The sequence below is a fragment of the Manis pentadactyla genome, chromosome 4 (genome assembly GCF_030020395.1).
Source record: "Manis pentadactyla isolate mManPen7 chromosome 4, mManPen7.hap1, whole genome shotgun sequence".
Taxonomy (NCBI): domain Eukaryota; kingdom Metazoa; phylum Chordata; class Mammalia; order Pholidota; family Manidae; genus Manis; species Manis pentadactyla.
The window spans coordinates 72,211,033-72,234,698 of NC_080022.1; the positions used below are offsets into that span (position 1 = coordinate 72,211,033).

The 23,666-nt window shown below is 40.6% G+C and overlaps 1 protein-coding gene across 1 annotated transcript in view; it reads right to left on the bottom strand.

The window, feature by feature from the left end:
• Positions 1-12,037: 12,037 nt before the first annotated feature.
• The window catches only part of LPAR3 (lysophosphatidic acid receptor 3), an 82,980-nt gene continuing 71,351 nt past the window's right edge, over positions 12,038-23,666 (bottom strand). The window contains exon 3 of the mRNA XM_036890321.2: positions 12,038-13,799. Coding sequence (XP_036746216.1) covers positions 13,474-13,799 — 326 coding nt within the window. The 3' untranslated portion in view covers positions 12,038-13,473. The remainder of the gene's footprint in view (positions 13,800-23,666) is intronic.

Here is a 23,666-nt window from a genome sequence, read left to right on the forward strand (position 1 = left end):
GCTTCTGCTGACGGCCTCCCTGGCGCTGTTCCTGAAGGATGGCATAGTTAGAAAGTTTCTTTTATGTTGCTTCTACTAAATGTGAGCTTTTTGGTGCCCCTGAGTGGCTCTAAGGCAGTAAAAGTGGTCCAAAGGTTAACGTTGCTTTTAAAAATTAATATTCAATTTATTAAAGTTACAGATTAAAGTAAAAAAAAAAATGACTTTTTCCTGAAGCATTTAAGTTCTTCACCACGTCTTATTGTTCTCTATATATTATATATATCTGTGTGTATATATATATATACACATACATGTTATATATAATCTGTCATATTCTTTAAAACTCTGTGAAAGGCCTTGCAATAATATGTGATCCTATTTCTAAGGTTAGCTAAATTAACACTTTCAAGCATTTTAAATTGCATTTATAAATTAATATATTAATTTTTTATGACTTCAATGTTTTGATTGAACTAATATAAGTTTCTTGAACACTCAACACAGAATACTAATAAGTCAAACTTTTCAATAGAGTTAACCTTAACTTCTTTTAAAAATTCCAATACTGTATATAATCTTAGTAAAATTATAACTTAAGAATTTAAAGCAATTTAAAAACTGTTCATTTTAATATTATGCCAAATTGTCTTAAATGTTACAGGCACATGAAATAGCAAATATATGCTTCTCCATCACATAAAATATTAATGTACAACAGGTTGATCTCCTTAAACACACCTACGCTTCAATCTAAACCAGCCTGGGTCTGGTGATTCTGAAGTGCCATACTGGTTTCCTAGGGCTGCCATAACATAACCACGAACTGGGTGGCTAAAAATAACAGGAATTCATTCTCTCACAGCCCTGGAAGCTGGATGAATGGAATCAAATTGTCAGCAGTGCCCAGCTCCCACTAGAGGCCAGAGAGGGGCATCCTTCCTTGTCCCTTTCAGCTTTGTGGTTGTCGGCATTCCTGGGCTTCCTCGGTTTGTGGCCACATCCCTCCACTCTCTGCCTCCATCTTCACGTCACCTTCTCTGTGTGTCTCCTCTTCTGTCTCTTATAAGGACACATGCCATTAGATTTAGAGTACTCTTGGGTAATCTAACCAAGATGATCTTATTTCAAGAGCCCCAGTTTTATTACATCTGTAAAGATCCTTTTTCCAAATAAGGTAACATGCATAGGTTCTAGGGACTGGGACATGGACATAGCTTTTTGGGGGCCACTATTCTACCCACTGTGTCAACCAGGGAGCTAAATGTCATTCCAGTGAGTCACACTGGCGCCCAGAGGGGCAGTCGGGTGCCCTCCTGGCAGCAACCCTGCCGGGACCTATTAGTCTTATCTGTCACCCTGCTGTCAGTGCCCTGCAGATGAGGCTGTCCCATAGCTCACAGCCCAGAGCTCACTTTCTACTTATTGAATTTCTTTATCCCCTCTCAGAATTTTGTTCCGCCCCTCCTTCCTCCACCTGAGCTACACACTTCACTTGATTAGGTTTGTACTTACTGACTCTTAACATATATAAATATATTTTCTGGTCATCTCTGAAGAGCACAACAGATTCCTGGATTCTTTTCATATCCTTCCAATCTGTTAGGGTCATCAATTCTTAGGGTTATTAAAGAGGTATCCAATTGAATTCTGGCATCTCTTTCATGGTTTTGCCTAATAAGTTGTTCGCCAGACTTCTGAGATCTTTCCACTGCCAAATTCAAACAGTTGAGTAGGAATTCTCTCAGAACTTTGGACAAACTATTGAAAAGTGAATCTTAAAGACCAGTTCTGACAGCAGGTCTTGTTTTAAAAGAAGTAGAATTATAGAGAGGTTAGGGAGCTATTCTCTATGTATAAGCTCTGTGGCATGGGAAAATGAATTAATCTTTTTGAGTTGGTTTAACCCTGTAGGTAAGATGGGGGTAACATCATTCCAACTTACTTCACTGGGGTGAAGATTAAAAGAAATAGTGCATGTACAGTATTTCTCCCAGTGCACAGTTGATAACAAATCCACAAGAAGTGTCATGATTAGAATGCTAGCATCTGTGTGTCTAGTAGCTGTTCAGGAGGGTGATCCCATGTTCTCTTAGGGACCATTTGTACACAAATTTAGTAGACAGGACTATTCCTTAAAAAGAGGTTCCTTCCTGCATATTATATATTCACTCATTTTTATTTGTATTCAAATATTTGTTGAACACCTACTATCTTCCAGGCACTGTTCTAAGTGCTTGAGATGGATCACTGAACAAAATAGGCAACAATCCTGCCTCATGGAGCTTAAGCTCTAGTGAGGGGAGCCTTATAGAAGGTGGTAAGTACTCCAAAAAAAAAAAGACAGAGTAGGGGAGGGGGGCAGGGCAGTGCCAGCAGTGGGTGCCTTGCAATTTACATCAAATGGGCAGGGCAGATCTCTTGTAGAAATAGAGATTGGAGTAAAGAAGTGAAGGAGGTGAGGGAATAAGCATATACAGATATATGAGGAAACAGCATTTCAGGCAGAGGAATCAACAGTGCAAAGGCCCTGAGGTGGAAGCATCCTTGACATGTTCAAGGACAAGCAAAAGGGTGATATAACTGGAGTGGTGTGAATGAGGGGAAGAATGCAAGGGAAAGAGGTAGAAAGGTGACAGGGCTAGATCACGAAGGTCACTAGCACCACTTTAATAAGAGGGGGAGCATTGCAAGGCTAAGAGTAGTGAGATGACATGGTTTGACTTGAATTTTAAAAGGATCACTCCGGCTACAGTGTGAAGAATAGACTGTAGGAGGAGGAGAGAAGCAGGAAGACCCATTACAGGGTCTGTAGGAATCCAGACAAGAGATGAAGGTGGCTAAGATTAGGAAGTAGCTCTGAAGGTTAGAGGTGGTCAGAAGCTGCTTTTATGTTGGAAAGAGCTAAAGCAATGTGTTGACATATTGGATATGGGGTGTAGGGAAAAGGGAAGTAAGGAAAGACACTAAGACTTTTGACTTGAGGAACCTGAAGGTTAGTGTTACCCTCAACTGAGATAGGGGTCCTATAAGTAGACCAGGTTTGGGGTGGGAGGGAATGAATACTAGACATATGAGGGAATTTTCTATACAAATGTAGCCTTTAAAAAAGAAAGAAGTCTTGGCCACAGATATAAATTTGGGATTTGTCAGCATGTAGATGTTATTTAGAGCCCTGTTACCTGATAGGTTGACCGAGAGTACAGGGAGCTGGAAAAGAGAACCGGACCAGTGGAGGGAGCTCTCCACATCCTGGAGCCAGAGAGGAGAGCGAAACCAGCAAAAGACATTGAGATGCCCCACCAAGAGACTGTGGTGTCTAGGAAGCCAGGGAGCTGTGTCCTCTATGGTGCTAGAGTCTGTTTTTAACTCTGGGAATGTCCTCCATGTGATGACAGTGAGTCCCTTAGCTGTCCAGGTTACACCTGACCTAGCCCTCTTAATTTCCCTGAATGCTTCTCTATCTAGGCTCTTTTGCCTTTCTGCAAAGGGGAATCAAATGGGTTTTAATAATAAAAAGATAATAAAGGAAATAAACATCAAGGAATACACCTCAGGGTAAGAATAATTTCTTAAAAGTATGCCTATAATTCATTCCTTAAAAGTATGCCTAAAATTCATACAATCTGTATAAAATACACATCACACAAGTTGCACAAAGGCAATTCAAATGGTAATTTTGGATAGCCATAACTCTGGTCATGCATTGTGTACAGTGGGGGCAACCACTGAGTATTAGTCCCGTTCCTGCCCCATGAATATCTACTGGAAGAGCCTCAGTCACTAGTGCAAGCTCTTTTTGAACTCAGGGTCCAACTTATATCCATCAGCATCTTTCTCCGTCCTCAGCACATGTGTGGTTCCTGGTAGGTACTCTATAAAAATTTGCTCAATGAATAAATGAATAGCACATGCTGCATTAATGAATGACTTGAACAAAAAAGACTTTCCTGGGCAGAAACTGAAACTCAGACAAACAAAACATATTAACTACATTTTAAGTTGAATTTATTGCCTGCTTTTTGATTGAACCATTTATACTTCTTTTTTTTTTCTATAACATAAAAACTGAAAAGTGTGTGCTTTCCACCCTAGGACAGGCCAGACACTCTCCACCTTATTTGAACCACACATCTTTCTCATTATTTCCAAAAGGAATAACTAGGTAGACAGAGGGGAGATTCGGCTTTTTAATCAACGGTACTGGTTGAGGAGAGATGCTATTTCATTTATCCTGTATCCTTTTTTTTTTTGGTTACCCTTTTAGGAATTACAATTTTTCATATTACCAAGGTAAAAAAAAAACTGTGGGAAGGCAAACACACCAATATCATCACTGAGTACACCACACAGATGCATATGAGTTGCTGTATCACTGGCCAAAAGGGCATAAAATAGAGTTACTCAGCAAGCCAATCAAAAGGATCATTTCCATGAGCAGTCGCCTTATTGCATGCATAATCAACATCTACCAACGGTCCTCTTTCTGTGGGGGAAGAGGGAGATCGATTCATTTTGTCAGCATGTTCTAGCTTTTCATGTGATTCTTTGCTGTTTCTGGCATTTTTTTTCCGCACTCAAACAGACAGCTATGAAATGGATGAGCTCGAAAGCCAAGTGAAATAAAACACAGTAGCTACTTTATCATTTACTACTAGCTATTTATTATGAGCAGTGTTGTGTTGGGATATTGACCCTGAGATTAAAGCTGGAGAAATATAGATTCTGAGATTCTGTGGACACATAAAGCTCCCTAGCCATGGTGACAGATGATAATGAGATTATGCTCAGAGCCCATCTTTTATCTCAATGGAGCCCAACAGCTATCATTTTTTAAAAATAATGAATTGTACAAATAATACAGGGAATATTTGCTTAGGGCCCCAAGTACATTGGCAGGCTGCCCAGCAGTCTGGCCACCAGGGACAGACACTCCCCCAATTCATTTATTTATTGGTTGGTTGATTGAATCATTTGTTCCTTCATTTACCTTAACCCACCTGGCCACGGGCGCATCCTTACCCCTGAATATTCCTTGTATTCATCATGTTTTCTTGCCTCCATGTCTTTTTATCTCAGAGTATCTCTCTATCTTGGAAGCCCTCTTATTTCCATAATCAAAACCCTCCTCCTCCTTTAAAAATACAGCTCAAGTCTTATATTTTTCAAAAGTTTTAAGCTTAGAGTAAATTGGTCTGGATCCAAATCCTGGCTTTACTACTTATTAATGATGTAGCTGAAAGCAACTCCCATTATCTGTCTGCACTTCAGCTTATTTACTGTAAAGTTAGAGGCTAAAATTCTTAACTCCAATATTCTTAACTAAGTCTCACCTTATTCAGGACTAAGCATGTAAAGCACATAGCCAGCACTCAATCAATGTTACTTTCTCCTCTTTGTCTCCTCTTCTAACCCATATTCCTAACCCATAGTTGGCACTCAATCAATGTTAGTTTCTCCTGTTTGGCTCTTCCTCTCAGTTACATTTCCAGCCCACACTTAGGTAATTAACCAGACACTGAGTTTCTCACAGCAGGATGTCCTGGACCTCAGGCTCTTCTGTGAACCTTCCCCTCACCTCCTTGATTTAGTCCATAGTTCTGAACAGTAGTTACACAAGGCAGTCCCTTCAGATATGCCCACAGCTGGGCCCAAGCTCCACAGATTCTGATTTAATTGGTTGGGATGGAGCCCAGACATTGCTTGATGGACAGTTTAACTCTGTTTACACCATGACTGCAGTTGGACAGGCTGAAGGGAAACATGAGCTTTCTGAATGGTCTTAAATCTGTGTCCCCAGCCTCCCTGGGTCTGGCAGTCCTACTAAGTCTCCTGGTCCACTCACTGCCCCATTTTTCTGGACAGTGCCTTCTCACCTGTTCCTCTCCTCCCAAACCTCCAGCACCTCCTGCCTTCCCTTACTCTCTGCTAAGGCTGTAGGGCACTCCCTGATAAAGTAGCAGGGAGAAAGTGAGCACACCCCCACGAGCACCTCTTCCAGCTCCCTGCATGCACACCCTGCCTTCCCCCCTCTTACTGTGGATGGATGTCCCTGCTAAGGCCAAACACCGGATCTTCCACTAAGACCCCACAGCCCATTCCCTCCAGCCATTATCACCATGACTCCCCTGAATCATCCCTTATTCCCTCTCTCCTGAGTCATTCGCACCAGTAGCTAATATGCTGCAATAGTTCTTAAAATTAATGTTCCCCCTTGACCTCAGATGCTCCTCCAGCTACTGTTCCATTTCTATGATCCCTTTTTAGGAAAAGAAAAACAATTTTCAAAAAGCTAGTCCCAACTTGTCCTTTCCTCCCAATCCTCCTTGAACCCCCATCAGTCAGGTTCCCACCCCTACCAAGGCACTGAAACCACTTTGTTGAGGCCGCCACGGAACCTCCAAGGCCACGTCACTAGTCAATCCTCAAGCTTCCGGTTGCTGCCTTTGACACAGCTGACCATGCTGGGTCCCCACTGACTCTTGGTTGCCTTCCTGCACCACTGCTGCTCCTTCTCAGTCTCCTTAGCAGAGTTCTCCAACCTCAAACATTGCAAATCCCCAGCGGTCAGTTCTCAGACCAGTCATTATCTCTATCTACTCTCACTGTCTGTGTATAGCCTTGTGGCTTTAAATACCATCCATATACTGGTGACTGCAAGATAAATATCTCCAGTCCAGACCTCTACCCTGAGCCACAGATTTGTCTATTCAGCTGTCTTCTTGATGCCTCCACCTGGCTGTGTCTCTGCACTGTCAAATGTCACTCTAAAACTGAATTCCTGATTCCCACCCACCCCTAAACCTGCTGCTCCTACCATCTTCTCTATCTCAGTACAAGCTGGGACCAAAACCCTAGAAGTAGCTTTAAGATGCATCTCTTGCTACTACATCCAATCCATCAGCAAATTCTGTATCATACATGTTTTTCAGTATTATTAAAGTATTCATACCATCATTTAAAATTTCTGACATTGCAACAGTAACAATAAATTCGCATACACAGTGCCCAGAATTGTTCTAAATGTTCCACATGTAACTTATGTAATGTCCACAGCAGGCCTGAGATGGTTAGAGTTGCAACCCCCATTTTATAAGGAAAAAACTAAGGTGCAGGGGAACTTGCCCAAAGTCACATAGCTAGTACATGAGAGAGCTGAGATACAAACCTAGGCAACTTGGTCCCAAAGTCCATGTGCTTGACTACAATGCTTTCCATTTATCACAGTGTTTTAATATTTACATTGTTTAGAAGTTTCCAATGTTCATGTTATTTAGACCACCTTTGCATACAAAGCTATTTCCTAGATTCATTTCTTTAGCATACATTCTCAGAAACTCAACTGCTCAAAGAGCACAGACATTGCTAATCCCTAAAATGGCTACTTTTTATTCATAAACACTGGCTCTTTGAAATCTGAAGTCACAAACAATTACTATGAAACTTCTGAATAGAGAAGAAGCTCTGAAGAAGAACTTAGAATGCTAAGTTTGATTTAGCAACTATGTATCTTAAATACTCATTCAATCTTGCAGTCTTCAGTTTCCTTAGTTATAAAATCAGGATAGTTCCTACATTACAACCTCTGCACAAGGATACATAAGGGAGGCCCTTATTTCTATCAAAAGTAGAAACTTTGGTGTAACTTTCCCCAAAACAAAGCATAAACTCTGAAACTTAGAGCTGTTGCTGCTCCACTCCAGGCAGGGTTTGAACCACTGCATCTTAAGACCATGAAACACTGAATTCTGACTTTTAAATGACTTTGCACATCTGAATTTTGCACCTACTTTGGCTCACTCGTGATTGTTCCAAGATCCTCATCTGAATTTGAAGGAAAGATTAAGTAGAGCTTCATTTGCCATGGTTGTGTATCAGCTATGACACAAATACTCTACTTTTCATGCTTTAATCATAACTTTGATATCACACATTTCAGTAATGAATAGCCAATAATAACTGAACTGCACTCTTGTTTTCTGTCTTATTCCCATTCAGCCTTCAGAAGATTTGTGTACTATTCTGTAGAACCTGGGAATTATATGTACTAACACTTATTCATTAGGGAATTTTCATCCCTTATTCTAGAACTAGTTTTATTATCTTCTACCTTCTGTCAAGAAAAACAAAAGGCCCCAGATCTCAGGGGAGATTGTCAGAAGCCAAGAAGGCCCTTCCCCTTTCTTTTTTCTTTCTCCATGTGCTGGATTGCCTGTTGGCAGTCAGCTGTGTTTCTGATCCTTTCTATGCTTTCTCCTGAATCTGAAAGGTTGGAAGCCTGGGAACTGTATTTCCTAGAATAAAAAGCCAACAAATACCCCAGTTTATATTCTGTCAGTGCCAATTATGAGTAGAGGAAGTCAGAAGGGAAGCAGAAGCCATATTCTTCCTGTAGCAGCAGAAGTGGGGCTTTGTAGTGGTCTCTGGGTGTCCCTCTGCAAATCACCTGCCTCAGGAGGTTGTTTCCTGAAGTCCCTGACTAGGGTGGCGATACTTCCCAGAAAGTTATCTGCAAATCTGAGAACTAATTATGGGCTTCCCTTCCCTTTGCTCCTCTAGGCTTTCCAGTTGTTTGATAAGCACCTAATTGTCTAATGACAGAATAGTTTCTCTTTTCTAACTGAAGACTCGCTGATATGTCCCATCTCCCAATTTATATAAACCTGCGGTCAGACATTCACCTAACAATGAAAAACACAAATCTAAGTTAGGCTATCAGTACTAGATTCCCATCCCATAAATGGTAGACTGATTTTAACCCCCAAAGTAGCTCCTTTATGTGACTGCCTTTTTTCTTCCCGAGGGTCTTGGAGAATTCTGTATTAAGAATCACATCACAGAGGCCAGATCTAAAAAATTACACCACCAATATCGCCACTGTCCCAAAGTGATACCTTAAGGACATCATTCATGTCAATACTTAGTATTTTCAGCTCCTTTTCTCTTTATTTCCTTTGGATTACTTGTTTATATGTTTGATTTATGATTTTGTTAATTTTTTTCAGGGTGGGGACTTTTTGTTTGCTTGTTCCCTGGCACCTAGGAAATGTTCATGTTCAAAGATGTTGGTTAAATTAAATGTAGAAATAAATATGTGGGTTTCTATTTACCTTGATGGAGTAGACAGCAGCTCACACGTTTTGAATCAGAGTTCATTTATTAAGCACACATTAAGCAGATCACCAAGTCTTTTAGGTGCTCCATTTTATTAACTCCATTAGCAAGTTCCATTTTATTCCAGAAATCCTTTCCCCACATATTGATGGATTTATGATGACACATTTCACACCTGCCTTAATCTCATAGATTTTAGATGGTCTCCCTAGGTAATTTGTAGGCAGATAAAAGCTTGAGAACCATTGCAAAACATGAAAGCTGACTCCTTTTCTTTGAAATCCCTACACAAGGAGTGAGATCCAAAGAATGCAAAGATTTAACGTTCCTTCAACAATTCACATTTGGGAGGTAAGGTATAAAATCACAGAATTTTGGAGCTGGAAAGGTTCATACAGATCACTTAAGACCCTCATTTAGGAGATCAGCAATCGTATCTAGAGTTTCATAGACAGTTTAGGCTGAACAGAAATCGGAACCAGGTATTCTGAATTTCAATCTAGAGTTTTCTCTAATGGTTGTCATGTACATTTGCATGAGTGATGAACTGAACACTCCATATATGCTGGTTACACAGTGGAGGTGCATATGTATTAGCACAGTTTTCTGACAGGTAGTGGTCAAGTTCTAACAAAATCGGTGTGTTAGATGACTTTCCAAAAGATGCAAGTAAAGAGTCGTGTGGAGAGGATACCATTTTCTAATATGCGCAGAGGTGTAACACGGGCTGGGGACAGTCAGTCCCCCACTTTTTCTTCAATGTAACCTTATGACTCATATAGAATATGCAGGCTCTAATCTCAGTAAACAAATACAATACATATGCAGTTTATGGAAATTTAAATTATGCAAACTTTTAGTTGCTGATATAGAAAAATGTTATGAAATTTTGCCATGTAAAATTGCAACTCTCTAAAGAGCTGGCAAGAACTGCAAATTCCTAAACTGGCTGTCCCAGTGAATTGTAAACTGTGTTTATGGATTGGCATGCAGAGGGGCTACATTTTATATGTAGTCGGATGTGGCACACACTCTGATTGACATGCCCCAGAACCTCCACATGTGATTCTATTGTGTGTGTATAAACCTTTAGCTCAGAAGTTATGTATGATAAAACACTCTGAACCCTAAACCACTTCTTTTAATAGTTCACCATCTGTTAATTTGGGAGAGCACACTTGGAAAAGCACTGGAGAGAATGCTGTAAAAATAAAATACAGCACTAGAGCCAAAAACCCAAAAAGCAAAAAACCCTAGCAAGAGCATCTCCTATCCTAACCTTATATCTCTATGAAAACCAGTCTTAAATTATGGGTATTTTAAATTATGTGACGGGTTCCAGAGAGCATCTCTCACACAAAAATGCAGCTTCCCTTACTTTAAAAATTCTTCATGTCTTTAAGTGATTCTAACCCCAACTCTGGCACCCGAGAGACAATGTGCAAAATTGGAAGGAGCCCTAAAGGTTTCCAATTTAATAGCACATTTAGTGGGCTACTGAGGGGATATAATTCTCTGGTATGCATCCCAGAAGTCAGATCCGTTTTTGCGCATTTTAAATTCTTTTTAGTACACAGTGAGATGCATCATCCTGTAGAAGAATGCTTTGTTACTTTTGTTCCAGGTCCTAACAAGGCTTGAGTTTGTCACTAATCATCTTCATGGGAGTCTTCAGGGGGCTTCCTTTCATTAGGCCTGTTCAATCAATTATGAGGGGTCCCAGCATTCTTACCCATCCCCCCACCCAAATGAGTAGAGGACTAATGAGCTAATAAGTACAAAACACTTTTGACTTTTTGAAATTAGTCTACCAACATGGGACATGGCATGCCATGTAGTCTACCTGGGGTGGCATCAGGACATAAACAGAGCTGCACCCCCCATACCTCCTCTATTCCCACCACCTCATGCTGCTTCTGCTGACGTCATCCAGTCCTCTCAGTCGTAGGCCATCCAACCGTGGGCTGCACACATGCCCTTGGTGCTAGTGAAGTGGGGGCATCGAAATTTCTAAATTTTGGTTGTTAATATTTGTAGAAAGCAGCAAAGTCCAGATTGTGAGGGAAGTTAGAGCTTTGTTTATCCCATGGTTCAGTACTGTTTGTATTTGGAATTACACAAATGGTGACATAATCATTTCAGTGCTTAGGACTTCTAAGGGTCACATTATGGCCTCAAGTCTACCACTCACTTTAAAAAACTTTCACCAAGAAATATCAACATTCCCCCAAAATTCTTCTTTCCAAGCAGGCAGTCTTCATGATGGACTAAAATTTCCCATAGATTCAGATGTATCAGAACACCCTGGACAGTGCTACAAATCTAAGAAAATTAAATCAGTTTTGTCTAGGGGGTTGCCCAAGCTTGGTGTCAAGGGCTGATTTGAAAAGATCTAAATTAAATTTTTAGAACTATTATCTCAATGACTTGCAGATAAGCTTGGGCGTCCTGGGATTTGACAAGAAAGAGTTTTCATTTTTTATTTCCCAACAAAGAGATGGGTTTGCTATGTTTGTGGCAAGCCCTGTGAGCACTGCCACTTGTCATTTCCAAATACACATGACTTCTCTACTCTTGCACCATTGCTGAGATATGTGTGTGCATTAAAACAAAAGTCATATATTTTCCACCATGATTTCCACACTTGGACCCCCTCCAGACACCATTCTGAACGTGACATTCTGCTGCAGGGTACTAAAAACAGTACTTTCCTCAAAATAAAACCTCTAAAGATCCCTTAGTAGCTATTTGGGGACTGGAATTTAATTTCAGTTCTCCACCCTTTGGTCAGCTGTAGATTCAAAATGCTTACATAAAACACTGAGAGTACGTACTTTATGGCAAATCTGATTTTTCTTCTGCAATAGAAATGCATGTAGTAGTTACCACAACTATATTTTTACTTGGAAAATACACAAAGCAATAATGCACGTCAACAAGAAAGAACAGATTTTTAATTTTATTTTATAGATAGCTTTTATATAAACTTTGGATAGATCCAATTACTACACAGTTTGTGAAATCTACACCTTCAAATCACTCTCTATTTTAGGCCACTGTATCTAAAAGCATGACTTCTCAAATCCTTTTATTACAAGTAGTTCTTGCACACACATAAATGTTACATCACAATAGCAAAGAAAATGTAAACTTCTTTTGCAAACTACATAAATACTAAAATACCTGCCTTGAAGTTAGTCAGAATTTATTCTTAATGCTTTACATAGAAAACTGTGGTCAGTAGCCTTTGTGTATGACAGAATTCCTTTTTCTTACTAACTTACCTGTTATACTGCCTACTTAGTTCTTTGAAGAGACAAATTTTAAAAGAACCCAGATCAAAATTCAGCCCATAGGTAAGACAAGTATTAGAAGCATGCCGATAACTGTGGTCAAAATATAAGATGTGAAAATTATTCCACATACTAAATCTGACAAGCTACCAGGGGTAATGGAGGTAACTGAAAATAAGGACTTGAGTCAAGATCACATTTAATCCTATATGAAAGGAACTCCGTCCACTTATCAATATACCTTTTACATGCTATATGTCTGTTTTCAAATGAATCACCTCTTTCTCTTTTCTTTTGGAGCACAATAGTTTTTATAGCTATAGTCCTAGACTAGAAAGTCTAGGTAGTGAGTGAATGAATTTCACAATCACTGTCCTTGATGTGTTTAAATATAAATTTGAAATGTATAAATATGCAGCGGCATATATACATGTGCATGTTTAGAGGGCCACATCAAGACCTCTTTTTCTTTGTTTTTGCTTCAAGAGACGTTTCTAACGTTCACCTTTTTTGTTATTAAAGTAAGTCTTTTTCCTCAGAATGTTCTTTCAGTTAAAATCAAGTCTAATCTGGAGCCTTTACTATTTATTATTCTGAGATTCACACTGAACACCTAGCTACAGCTACTGGCCGTGGTTTCTTGGGAGGAAAAAAATATTGCTGAAGCATTTTTAAAATTGTAAATGCATGCAGAAAGAACTACATCGGCTTTCCAAGCAGCTATATCAGGTGGCTCAAGTAATATTATTATTTTGGCCTAAGCCCTTTAACAACATCCTTTTAAAACACAAAGAGAACGGCTACAGGACGGCGGCAGCGCCCAGGAGGCACAGACCCGCTGGCGGCGCTCGGCGCGGATCACAGGACCTTAAACAGGAACCCACGGCGCTGTCTTCCCTCCTGTGCATTTTCTCTAAAGGCACTGTGTCCTCTCCTCACTGCCCATGCCTTTAAACTATGTCAAACAATTTTTTCAGTCTACCAGCGATCAATTAAGACCTCAAATAACACTGGGCGTGGGCGTTGTTGGAGAGCAGTGCCCGTTCTGAACGGCTCTTTCCCCAGAGGGGCCCGCGGCGGGCGCAGCTCAGGGGTGGCCGTCGCTGCGCACCGCACTGTGGCTCACGCCGTCTCCCGCGTCCTGGCTGCCGGTGTCGCTCCGGCTGAGGATGGTGGAGGGGATGCGGGAGGGGCGCTCTGAGTTCTTCTCCGGAGACAGGCAGCAGATCATCTTCCTCATGGTGCTGTACATGTCCTCGTCCTTGTAGGAGTAGATGATGGGGTTCATGACCGAGTTGAGCAGCGCGAGCAGGAGGAACCACCGTTTCACATGCTGCACCCCACACTGCGTGCAGTTCAGGCCATCCAGGAGCAGCACCACCAGGCCGGGGGTCCAGCACACCACAAAGGCCCCTGCAGGGAGAGGTGAGGAAGCAATAGGCTGCTTATTCAGGTTCGTTCTCACCAGCCTTCAGTCAGGGGCATCAAGGGGCCTTAGGATTTGTTCTGATAACTGCAAAGCAAGCTTCCACCCTTCCTCTGAGCACTTAGGACCTGGGCTTGTTAGAGGCTAGCAGCTGAAAACTTCCTTGACTGTTAATATAACCACATTCTATTTCACTTTCCTGAGGGCTTATCCAAGTGTCCTAATTAGGGACATACATTTATTTACCCTCTGCTACGAAGCACTCTGTATTCCTTTTCTGTTACGTCTCAACCACACAAGGAGGCTGCTGCAGTCATTATCCACATTTTGCAGATGAGAAAACTGACGCTTGGTTCCAGGGGGATATGTGGTGAGGCTCACACATGAAACCCTGTGCTCTGCTGTTCTCTAAATTAGATTTGCTAAATACCTTCCTTAGAGCAAGGCACACTGTATCCACAGCATTCTCCAGGACTTCTAACCAAGTCACCTGCTCAAGAATTTTATTGTTTATAAATCCATGTTGATGCTTAGTAAACATTATATTGTTTATGATCTATTTATAAACCATCTGCTTCATAATCTGCTCTATATTGAGACTTTTTTGGGTCAGAAATAAAGCTTTCTTTTATGATGAGACAGAGATGTGTTTTACCATAATTATTTAGCACAGTTTTAGCACCAGTTGCACAAGAAGGGTATTCTCTTCCGAGTCTCCAGCCATCCAATCATAACTCTAAACTTTCCATAGATTCTCCTACAATATGAGACCCTACAATAGTGTTAGTGATCCCCTTCTTAGTCACCATAACCTTAGATAGCAGTGGTGGCTAATCTTTATCCAGGGCTTACAATGAGCCAGGCCCTTGTATAAACGCTGTCCTCTGTTAACTCACAGAACCACACCATGACGTAGGCCTCATCATGATCCTCAGGAAACCGAGGCACAAGAGAAGCCAAGTCACTGGTTCACAGTCACAAAGCTTTTGTTCTTGGACACTGCCTCCATACTGCCATGTAGGTGCTTTCTTCCAAACCCTTATCATTTCTACATGCCCTGGCTTACCCACTCAAGAAATATTCACCTTCATCTTAAACAGTGTGCCAGGACTGTAGTAGCTAGTGGCCAGCGTGAAGACCACACCCTCCAGGAGCTGATGTGCTCATGCGGGAGACAGGAGAAACAAGCTAGTCGGTACACTGTATCACCAGCTCGGTACTCCGACTGGTTAGAACTAGTCTTGGAGAGTATTTCTCTTATTGCTTTATTTTCCCTCCGAGAGAGCTAAGAGCAAGCAAGTCGAGAATTATAAAGATACAGTGAGAGGCTGCGGAAGGCTGTGAGCTTTAGGGTCAGACAGGGAGGCCCAGCTCCTCACCTCATGAGTGACATGAATGGGGGACTTCTCTGGGCCTCCATTCCTTCATTTATGAAATCAAGATAATAATCCCAACTGTATGGGCTGGTTAGGAGTGTCAAAGAGGAAAAGTGGTACCAAGCACTGAGCTAGGTTCACCAAGCAGCGCTTATGAGATGCTTTGTCAAAGACCTCTGCCAAAATTAGATGTCCAGGAGCTATCAGGAGGGTGTAATTCCTCATTTCATGGTTACAGCTCACCAATGGTTCCCTTTTTACTCCATCATGTATTATTTTTGGTCTGGCTGACACGTGAATGAAGAACTGGACTTGGAGGTAAGAGATTAGAGATTTGGGTCCCAATGCCTCACTTACAGTACAACACAGGGAGACCTGTGTCCTCCATCTGGGGTTCGGCTTCCTAAGCCATAAACTGAAGTCTTTCGTCAGGTTCTGAGTTTTTCAAACTGTAGGCCAGGACCCCTTCATGAGTATGCAATTAATCTAATGGGTTTGGATGAGTTTGTTGATTTTTTAATAAAAGGATGGAATGGAATAGCTCAGAGTGTACTACACAGATGAAGGGAAGTATTTCATGAAACTTTTCAGTTTTACATACTATACCTATGTGTGTATTTGTTATGAAGTAAAATATTATTTCTTACTATTGGGCTTAGTCAAAAAGTTTGAAAAACATTAGTCTAGATCATTTTGAAGGCCCTAGTCAGCTCCAACGGTTTGTATTTCTTGTAACAGTGACACATTTGTTCTCTCCTATTCCCAAGAGAGGGTTACAATGTTGTCAAGAGGGCTGAACCAAACAAACCAGATATCAAAGACTGTAGCTCCCAACTTTGATGTGAAGAGTCCTTTCTGTGTGAAATTGCATAATTCCAAAGAAATCCTGATAGGAGTGTCACAAAATTCTTGCATTAATGGGGAGGAGAGAAAAAAATGTTGATTAATTTTGTGCTTTGTTAAATGTGTGTCAGAATTTAATAGAGTATGTAACTTCCAAACCAATGGAAGGGGCAGAAGGGAACCAAAAGAAAGAAAGAAAGAAAAAGACCTCAGTACAAAATAAAAAGGTGGGAGTGAAACAGAAAAGTGGGACAGATAAAGAATAACAAGATACTGAAAATGAATCTAAACAGACCAATAATCAAACTTAATGTTAACTGTGGTATAGTTAAAAAAAAGTGTGATATTTTTGTTGAACTAAACAATTGTTTAGATTTTGCTGAACAGATCTGAACAGTTTGATGACTAACATCACATTTGTATGTGATAAAACCCTGAGGAAGAGCAAGATGATTAATACAAAATTTATGATATTTGTACAGGAGAGACAGGGTCCTGGGGCTGTACACAGAGAAGGCTCTAAGGATACCTGTGATGTTCTAGGAAACTGGGTGACATGTACACAGGTATTAGTTTTAATTTTTTATTCCTTTAAGTGCTATTTTTTAAACTGTATATATATAATTTGATTTGGTTGATGTATTTCACACATACACATACATGTCAAAAAGGATAAAAGTAAATTACCAGCATGTTTTCCTTAAAACTGCTTTTAAAATAGGATATTCTTTAAATCATAAAAGCCTTTTTTCCTCAGCATGAAACTCTGATTTGGATTAGTCAGGGGACTAACCACTCTAAATAAATCTCCAAATTGATGCCTTATTTGTCATAATGTGGTTATTCATATATATTTTCCCTTTGCCCTGAATTTTATAAAGTAATTCATTCAATCAACAGTTGACAAATTTTCACTGAGCAACAATTATCTGCCAAGCACTGTTCTAAGCATTTTATATGAATTAACCATTTAATCTTTATAGTAATCCTTGGGAATAGGTACTAATACTACCCTCATTTTAAACCTGAGGACACAAAGCAGGGAAAAGTTAGGTGTTATGCCCAAAGCCACATAGCTGACAAGTGGCAGAGCCAGGATTTGAACCCAGGCAGCTCAGCACCAGAGCTTGTGCTCCTGTCCACATGCTGGGCTGCTCAGCACTGAGCCATGAAGGATCTTATTACTAAAGTAAGTGAAGGGGGTGAAAGGAGGGCATTGCTGGCCTTTACATGAAGCCCTGTATGTCATTATCTGACTGCAAAGCTGTATATATCACTGCTAAGTCATTTTTTGGTTTGCTAACAGAAAGATGTTTTGGCCAATGAAGACAGGAAGGAGGAGGAATGGGAGAGAGAAAAGGGAGAAACAAGGGAGGGAAGTGGGGAGGAAGGAAGGGAGAAAGAAAGAAAGGAGGAAAAAGGAAGAAAGGGGAAGAGAAGAAAGAATTCCAACAAAAATATAGGCTGGCCATGGGAGTAAGAAGAGAAACAAAAATCTGCTGACTTCTCTTTATACTGTTTCCAAGAACAACAAAAGGCAAGTCCTCTTTGACAGAACAGCCCCAATGCACTACACTGCTAAACCAGAGAGTGGGCGCTTCAGGGGTGCTGTCTGAGGTGAGGCTTACACTCCGCCAGGGACCCTGGGAAACCCGGCCCTCCGCGACCCCTCTACCCAGCAGCCATGCTCCCCCACCAGACACATCTCAGAGGAGACACGCCATTGATCTAACAGCTCATTCTTTTGGGGTTTTGCTGTATGTTAGCAGCTAGATAGGAGCCCCCCTAAAAATTTAAAGGAAAAGCATGTCCAGAATGCTTTTGGCCTTGGGCATCTGTAATCTTAGGTAATTCCTAAGAGAATGTGGGAGATGTCAGAAACATACAAATGGGCAACTGGCCTATTTCTTAAGGGAGGGGCAGATAATGGATCCTGGAAAATATGCATCAGTCAGTCCCCTGTCAATTTCCAACAAAATTTGGCAATAATACAAATGTTTTTGAGCACTCAGACTCAGTGCTCAGACCATGACAGCAGTAACAAGCAGAGTTCTCAGAGAGGTCATGCCAAGTCCAATATATATATATATATATATATATATATATATATTTTTAATCAGGCATTAACAAATAGGAGTGGTCTAAGGTGTCTCAGAACCAGTGGAAAAATCAGGTATGTTCCTCTTGTAGAAGAAAAGGCTAAGGAAAGACAGCGTGGGTTGATAACTATCTCCAAAAACCTGAAGGACCATCACAAAGAAAGAGGAAGCACAGACTTATCCTAGGCCACTCAAGAAGATCACCCTGAAACAAATGGAAACTACAAAGAGGAAGGATTTGGATTTAGGAGTTCTTTTTAAGTAAGTGAAGCTGTTTAAGAGAGGAATTGGTTGTTCAGGGGGCAGAGTGCCTCCCTTGAGCAAGGCACTTCCTTTGCCTGGATCATCCTGAGATGTACAAAGGCAGGAGATTGTTCCTAAATGAGAGAGAGGGTTAAGTGACTTCTGAACTTTTTTCCAAGTAGAAAACAGCTAAATTCTACAAACTGAGTTTGAACTCCCCATAAAATTCTAACGAGTTTGATTTTTTTGTTTCCCAAACACCATTATAAGAGAGTATGGCTGATTAAGATGAGCTAGCAGTTCCCAAACTGCTCATCCAAAGTACCAGGGGAGTTTTTTAACAGGGCAGATCCCCTGGTCCCATATCACACCAATAGCCAGAATCTCTGGGATGGGACATGGAAATCTGTAGGACTAAAAAATTCTGAAGATGACTATGATGCCCAGCAGTTTTGTAAACCCTTCCTCGATGCTGACCCAAAATGGTTTTATCAAGCTGACGCTGTCAGCAAACTTGTAGACTCCATACAGACTTAGAGAAAAAGTCGCGGAAAAGCAAGAGGGGAAGAATCCTTTGAAATAAGAAAATAAGCATCTCTAGAGATCCACAGCTGTGACTTCCATTTGGAAAAAAGTTTGAACACATCATATGCATAAATAAATGTACGGACACTAGCAGTGCAATGAGTCTACACTTGAGGCGTGGACTCTGGCCTTTGTTGGCTCTCTGGTTCACTCTGCCAGCAATGCCTGCTCGCCTCCTAATCTAAGGTCTACTTAAGCTTAGCTCATGTCTCACCTCCTCCGCTGGACCTCTCTCATCTGTCCAACTCACAGTGACCATTCCCTCCACTCAACTCCTGTAGCACTTTCCATCTGCAATATCCACGTGGCACTGGGCACATTTCCTGCTAATTCCACTCTGACATTTCCCAGGAGCTCTGAGCCAGGCAGTGTGCTCAGGGTTTAACAGGCACCCATCATTTAAAACTCACAGCCCCCTGAGGTTGCTACTCTATTACTGCAATTTTACAGTGTCTCAAGAGTTTGTCTTAGTTCCAGAAGCCAATAGAGAGTCATAATTTGAACATAGGCCTGGTTCCCCCATGCAAATTCTTGAACACTGTGCTATCCTGGAGGTAGTGTTTAATACATATGTCCCATCTTCAGGTTGTAGTATAGGCTTCCTAGGCCTGAAGGCTGTGCCTCCAGCCTGTCTCTATCCTTAGAACGAAGTATGAAGATGCTTTCTCAGTAGCAGAGGAGATGAGTCAGGTGAAAGTAACAAGTCTATTAGGAGCCCTCTCGGGGCAGGGGCTGAAGGAGCAGCAGCATTCAGTGATGCACACAGTGCCCGGTCCTGCCTTTCATGTACCGACAGTCATGGACCTTGGATGTGATGATTCTGACTACTGTCCGCGAAGGTGAAATGATAATCAGTTGAGCTGGGTGTTGAAGGTCCAGAATGACTATGCAGAGGTGAGAAACAGCTTGATGCATTTGGGGAATTCCAAGTAGTTCAGGATGGTTTTAACCCAGGTAGGTGATTGAGAAAGTAAGATGAAGTCTGAGAGAGAAACATGGGCCAGAGCCATGTTTCCTGTTCACCCTCATCTTCATAGTAAAACCACTCCCACATGCACAGGCACACACACACACTGAGGCATGAGGAAGGGCCTGTTGGGCAATACTCAGGAATCTGGGTTTATTGTAAAGGTCAGACTCCATAAACCTTTTTCAACCAGGAGTTTATGAGAGAATTAAGTCTGAATGCCCTCAGGTATCCATTGTACATAATGAATTAACTTGTCTCTCAAGTATATAGAATGGTGTGAATCATATACATCCTTGGAAGGATTAAGCAAGTATCTCCACGTTCCATTGTTCATAAGGGAATCCCACTGAGAAAGGCTAGATCAGACATTTTTCAGACTTGGTTGTAACTCCTTAGTGAGCTGTGAAATAAATTCAATGGGTTGCAACCAGCAATTTAAAAAAATGAGATAGTGCAGAGAACATCAAGCATAGTAAAGATATGTTTCATGAAACTTGTTTTAGTTACACACAAAAAGATGTATGTGTACTGGACCATAATATAGAATGTATGCTGTTTCTTACTGTGGGTCCCAATTAAAAAAAATAAAAATTTGAAAACCACTTCTATAGATTAGTGGTTTTTCAAATCTTTCTTTTTTTAAGTAGAACACTTCCCAAGTGAAATCTGTTAAACTTCAAAATCAGAGCTGCTCTGACTAAAGAAAGAAAAGGGCTGTGGGAGGGATGGACTAAAGCCCTTTGTAGCAGAATTTTGCTCATCACACTACAAGCCCCCACCTCCACGCATGCGCAGGCCGAACCACCTCTGAGGAACCCTTGGGAACGCCGCTGAGCACAGTTTGAAAACTGCTGCTATAGAATGGTAGTTCTTTGAAGATTCTTTATTTCTATATTCTATTTTATGCCCCTACAATCAGGGGCATGGCTAAGCCTTACATTTTAGAACGAAGCTTTGTCTAAGTGCCCAGAATAAACTGGAGGTAAGAGAAGCCTGAAGTCTGCTCCCACCTGTATCAGAATCACCTGGGGTACCTATTTAAATTCAGATTTCTGCCCCCTACCCCCACCCCCTGCAGACCTATGAAATGAAAAAATGATGAAAGGTAAAATGGGCATGTCCCATTTTAACCAGCTCCCTGGGGAATATGCTTTAGTGCAGTGAAGTGTGAGAACCATTGGCCTACGCAGACAGTTGCATCTGACGGGCTGAAATTCAGGTGGAAATTATAAGGGTTTGAAAAAGCAGTGGTGGTGGAGATGGAGAGAAGCAGATGGGTTAGAGAGGTAGTAAGGAGAAAGAAACTGTAAGACTTAGTGAAGTGGATCTAGGAAGTGAGGGAGAGGAAAGAATCCTAGGTGACTGGGTCACATGTGGTTCTGATAACCAAGTGTGGGAGACTGAAGAGGGACAGGTTTAGACAGTGGTTCAGTTTCACTTAGACTCTCTGTGGCCCCTCCAGGCAGAGACAGCAGAAGGCAGCCAGACATGTGGGGCAGACCTCTGAGTGCTCCAAACAGAAATGCTGACTTGGGAGTCATCAGTAGTAAGTGGGAACTGGAGCCATACGTCCTCCTGTCAGTAAATATTTAGTGAGCAATCACCTACCATGTGCCAGTTACTGAGAGTGAATGTTTTCATGATCATTACATTTGGTCAAAAAATCTAACTTCTTCCTATTGCCAAGTAACAGCTCAGCTGTATTGATAAGAAGCAATTATTTCTTATTTTAATCATGTTCTATGTTCTTTTGGTACCTGTTTAAGAGACTTACTAATTATCCAATTAGACTATAAATGAGCTTTCCTCTAGCAATTAAATAAACTAGTTTTGGTGCTATACTCAAAAACCAATATCATGAGGTTAGTGTTAATTTTTAAAGTATAGTCAATCATATGATAATGGTCGATTATAGTACTGAATTGATATTTAATGACTGCAATTTAAGGTAATCAGAAACATGAAATTAAGGAATGCCTAACACTTTGGAAGAAAGAATTATATATTAAAATATTGGTGACAAGTGAAATACAAGATCTTTGTAAGTCCCTAGTCAATATTGTATTTAGAAAGTCTATAATGGCCTTCCTTCCTTATTTAGAAATTTTCAAAATATCTTAAGACAATACTCTGGTTAATACCTTATCTCCACATTATAAAGAAAGTAAGAAAGAAGAACAATAGCCCAGATGGGAGAAGGGCCCCTCACTAGAATGTATTTAAGATAGTTCAACATTCTTGGTGTTTCGGTGACAGGATGCGTAGAAGGCTGAGACTTTAAGTTGCATAAAACCTGTTCTTCAGGACTCATATTCTTTTGTATTCCATCTAGTTAGATTTGTAGCCACATTTTCATCTGTTTAAAAATTCACATATGCAATAAAAAAAAAAAAGACCTCAGCATGTGAGTGGCACATAAATAAACATCCATCACAATCAAAGCAATCATTCACACTGAACAGTCTCGCTCTGGCACACAGACTACTCATTTCATCAAACGGGAGGATATATTTCAAATATGCTTGCTCTGTTATTCTTTGTTTTTAGTCCAGGAGAAAGTGGCAGGGCACAAGCAATAATGCTAACCTAGTAAGCCACAGGGCTGTCTGATTTACTAAAATAGAAAATTACAACTTTGCATAAAAATCAGGTTATGAACCTCATCCCAGGGAAGCTCTCTTCTTACTTGAAAATAAATTTTAAAAGTTAAAATGCAAAGTAAACAGTTATTCTTGGTCAAAAGCATTATAATGTGCAAGTCACACATTAACAGAATATTCAAGTGAAAATGGTCTTTACAATATTAAAGAATGTGTTCAATATTTTCAAAGTACCACTTTCAGATGTGATTTGCATTCAAGTTTATAGTTGTTTACCCACAGTATTTTAGAAATCCAGTAATTCAGATATTATGTGAAAGGAATGAAAACATATACCTTTAGTAAACCTGATTTATTTTTACTGCAGAAGAAACACTAAGACAGTTCAAATAGAAGGTAAGTAGTAGTTAAGCATTCCACAAAAATTCATTTAACACTATTGTTACCACCATTGGATCTTTTGACTCTAACAGCTGGCTTCAGACACTTGTTTTAAATTTGTGACCAGCTTTGGAAAACTGAAAGTCTTGGTGCCAAGGGATTGTGCAATAAAATTTAAAGCAGAGGCATACCGAGTATGCCTAGACCTAGACCTAATTCTAGTGTTTCACTCTGGGCAACAGCTGGAAATCATAAACTTCATATGTAAGAAAAAACCATCTCTACTTCCTGATTCTTCTTTAAGCATTCTATGTATGAACCAATGATACCTCAGTACCTCACTATTACAGCAAGGGCTCTTTAGCATCTAAGAAAAGTTGTGAGGTCAGCTGTGTGTATTAGCATAGTAGCAGCTATTTTCTTAGTATAATATTAAAAGCAGAAGATGCCAACTAGCCTGCCCAAGGATCTGAAACTCTTCCCACGGGAGTCCTCCTTTGGACTAGGAAGGCTTCCACTGCACCCTGCTTAGAAATGTTAATATAAGAAGCTGTAGGCATGTAATATTTTATCACATCAACTGCCATTAGCAAAGAGTAGGGGCCTATGGGAATGGAAAACGAATGTCTTTGATAGGGTTGAGAATTTTGAAAAATGCTATACCATGGGACACTGCACAGGGAAGTTGACTTGAATAGAATGCAAGATTCTGTTCACCCAGGTTGTACAAAATACCAATCTGATTTCAGAGGACGGG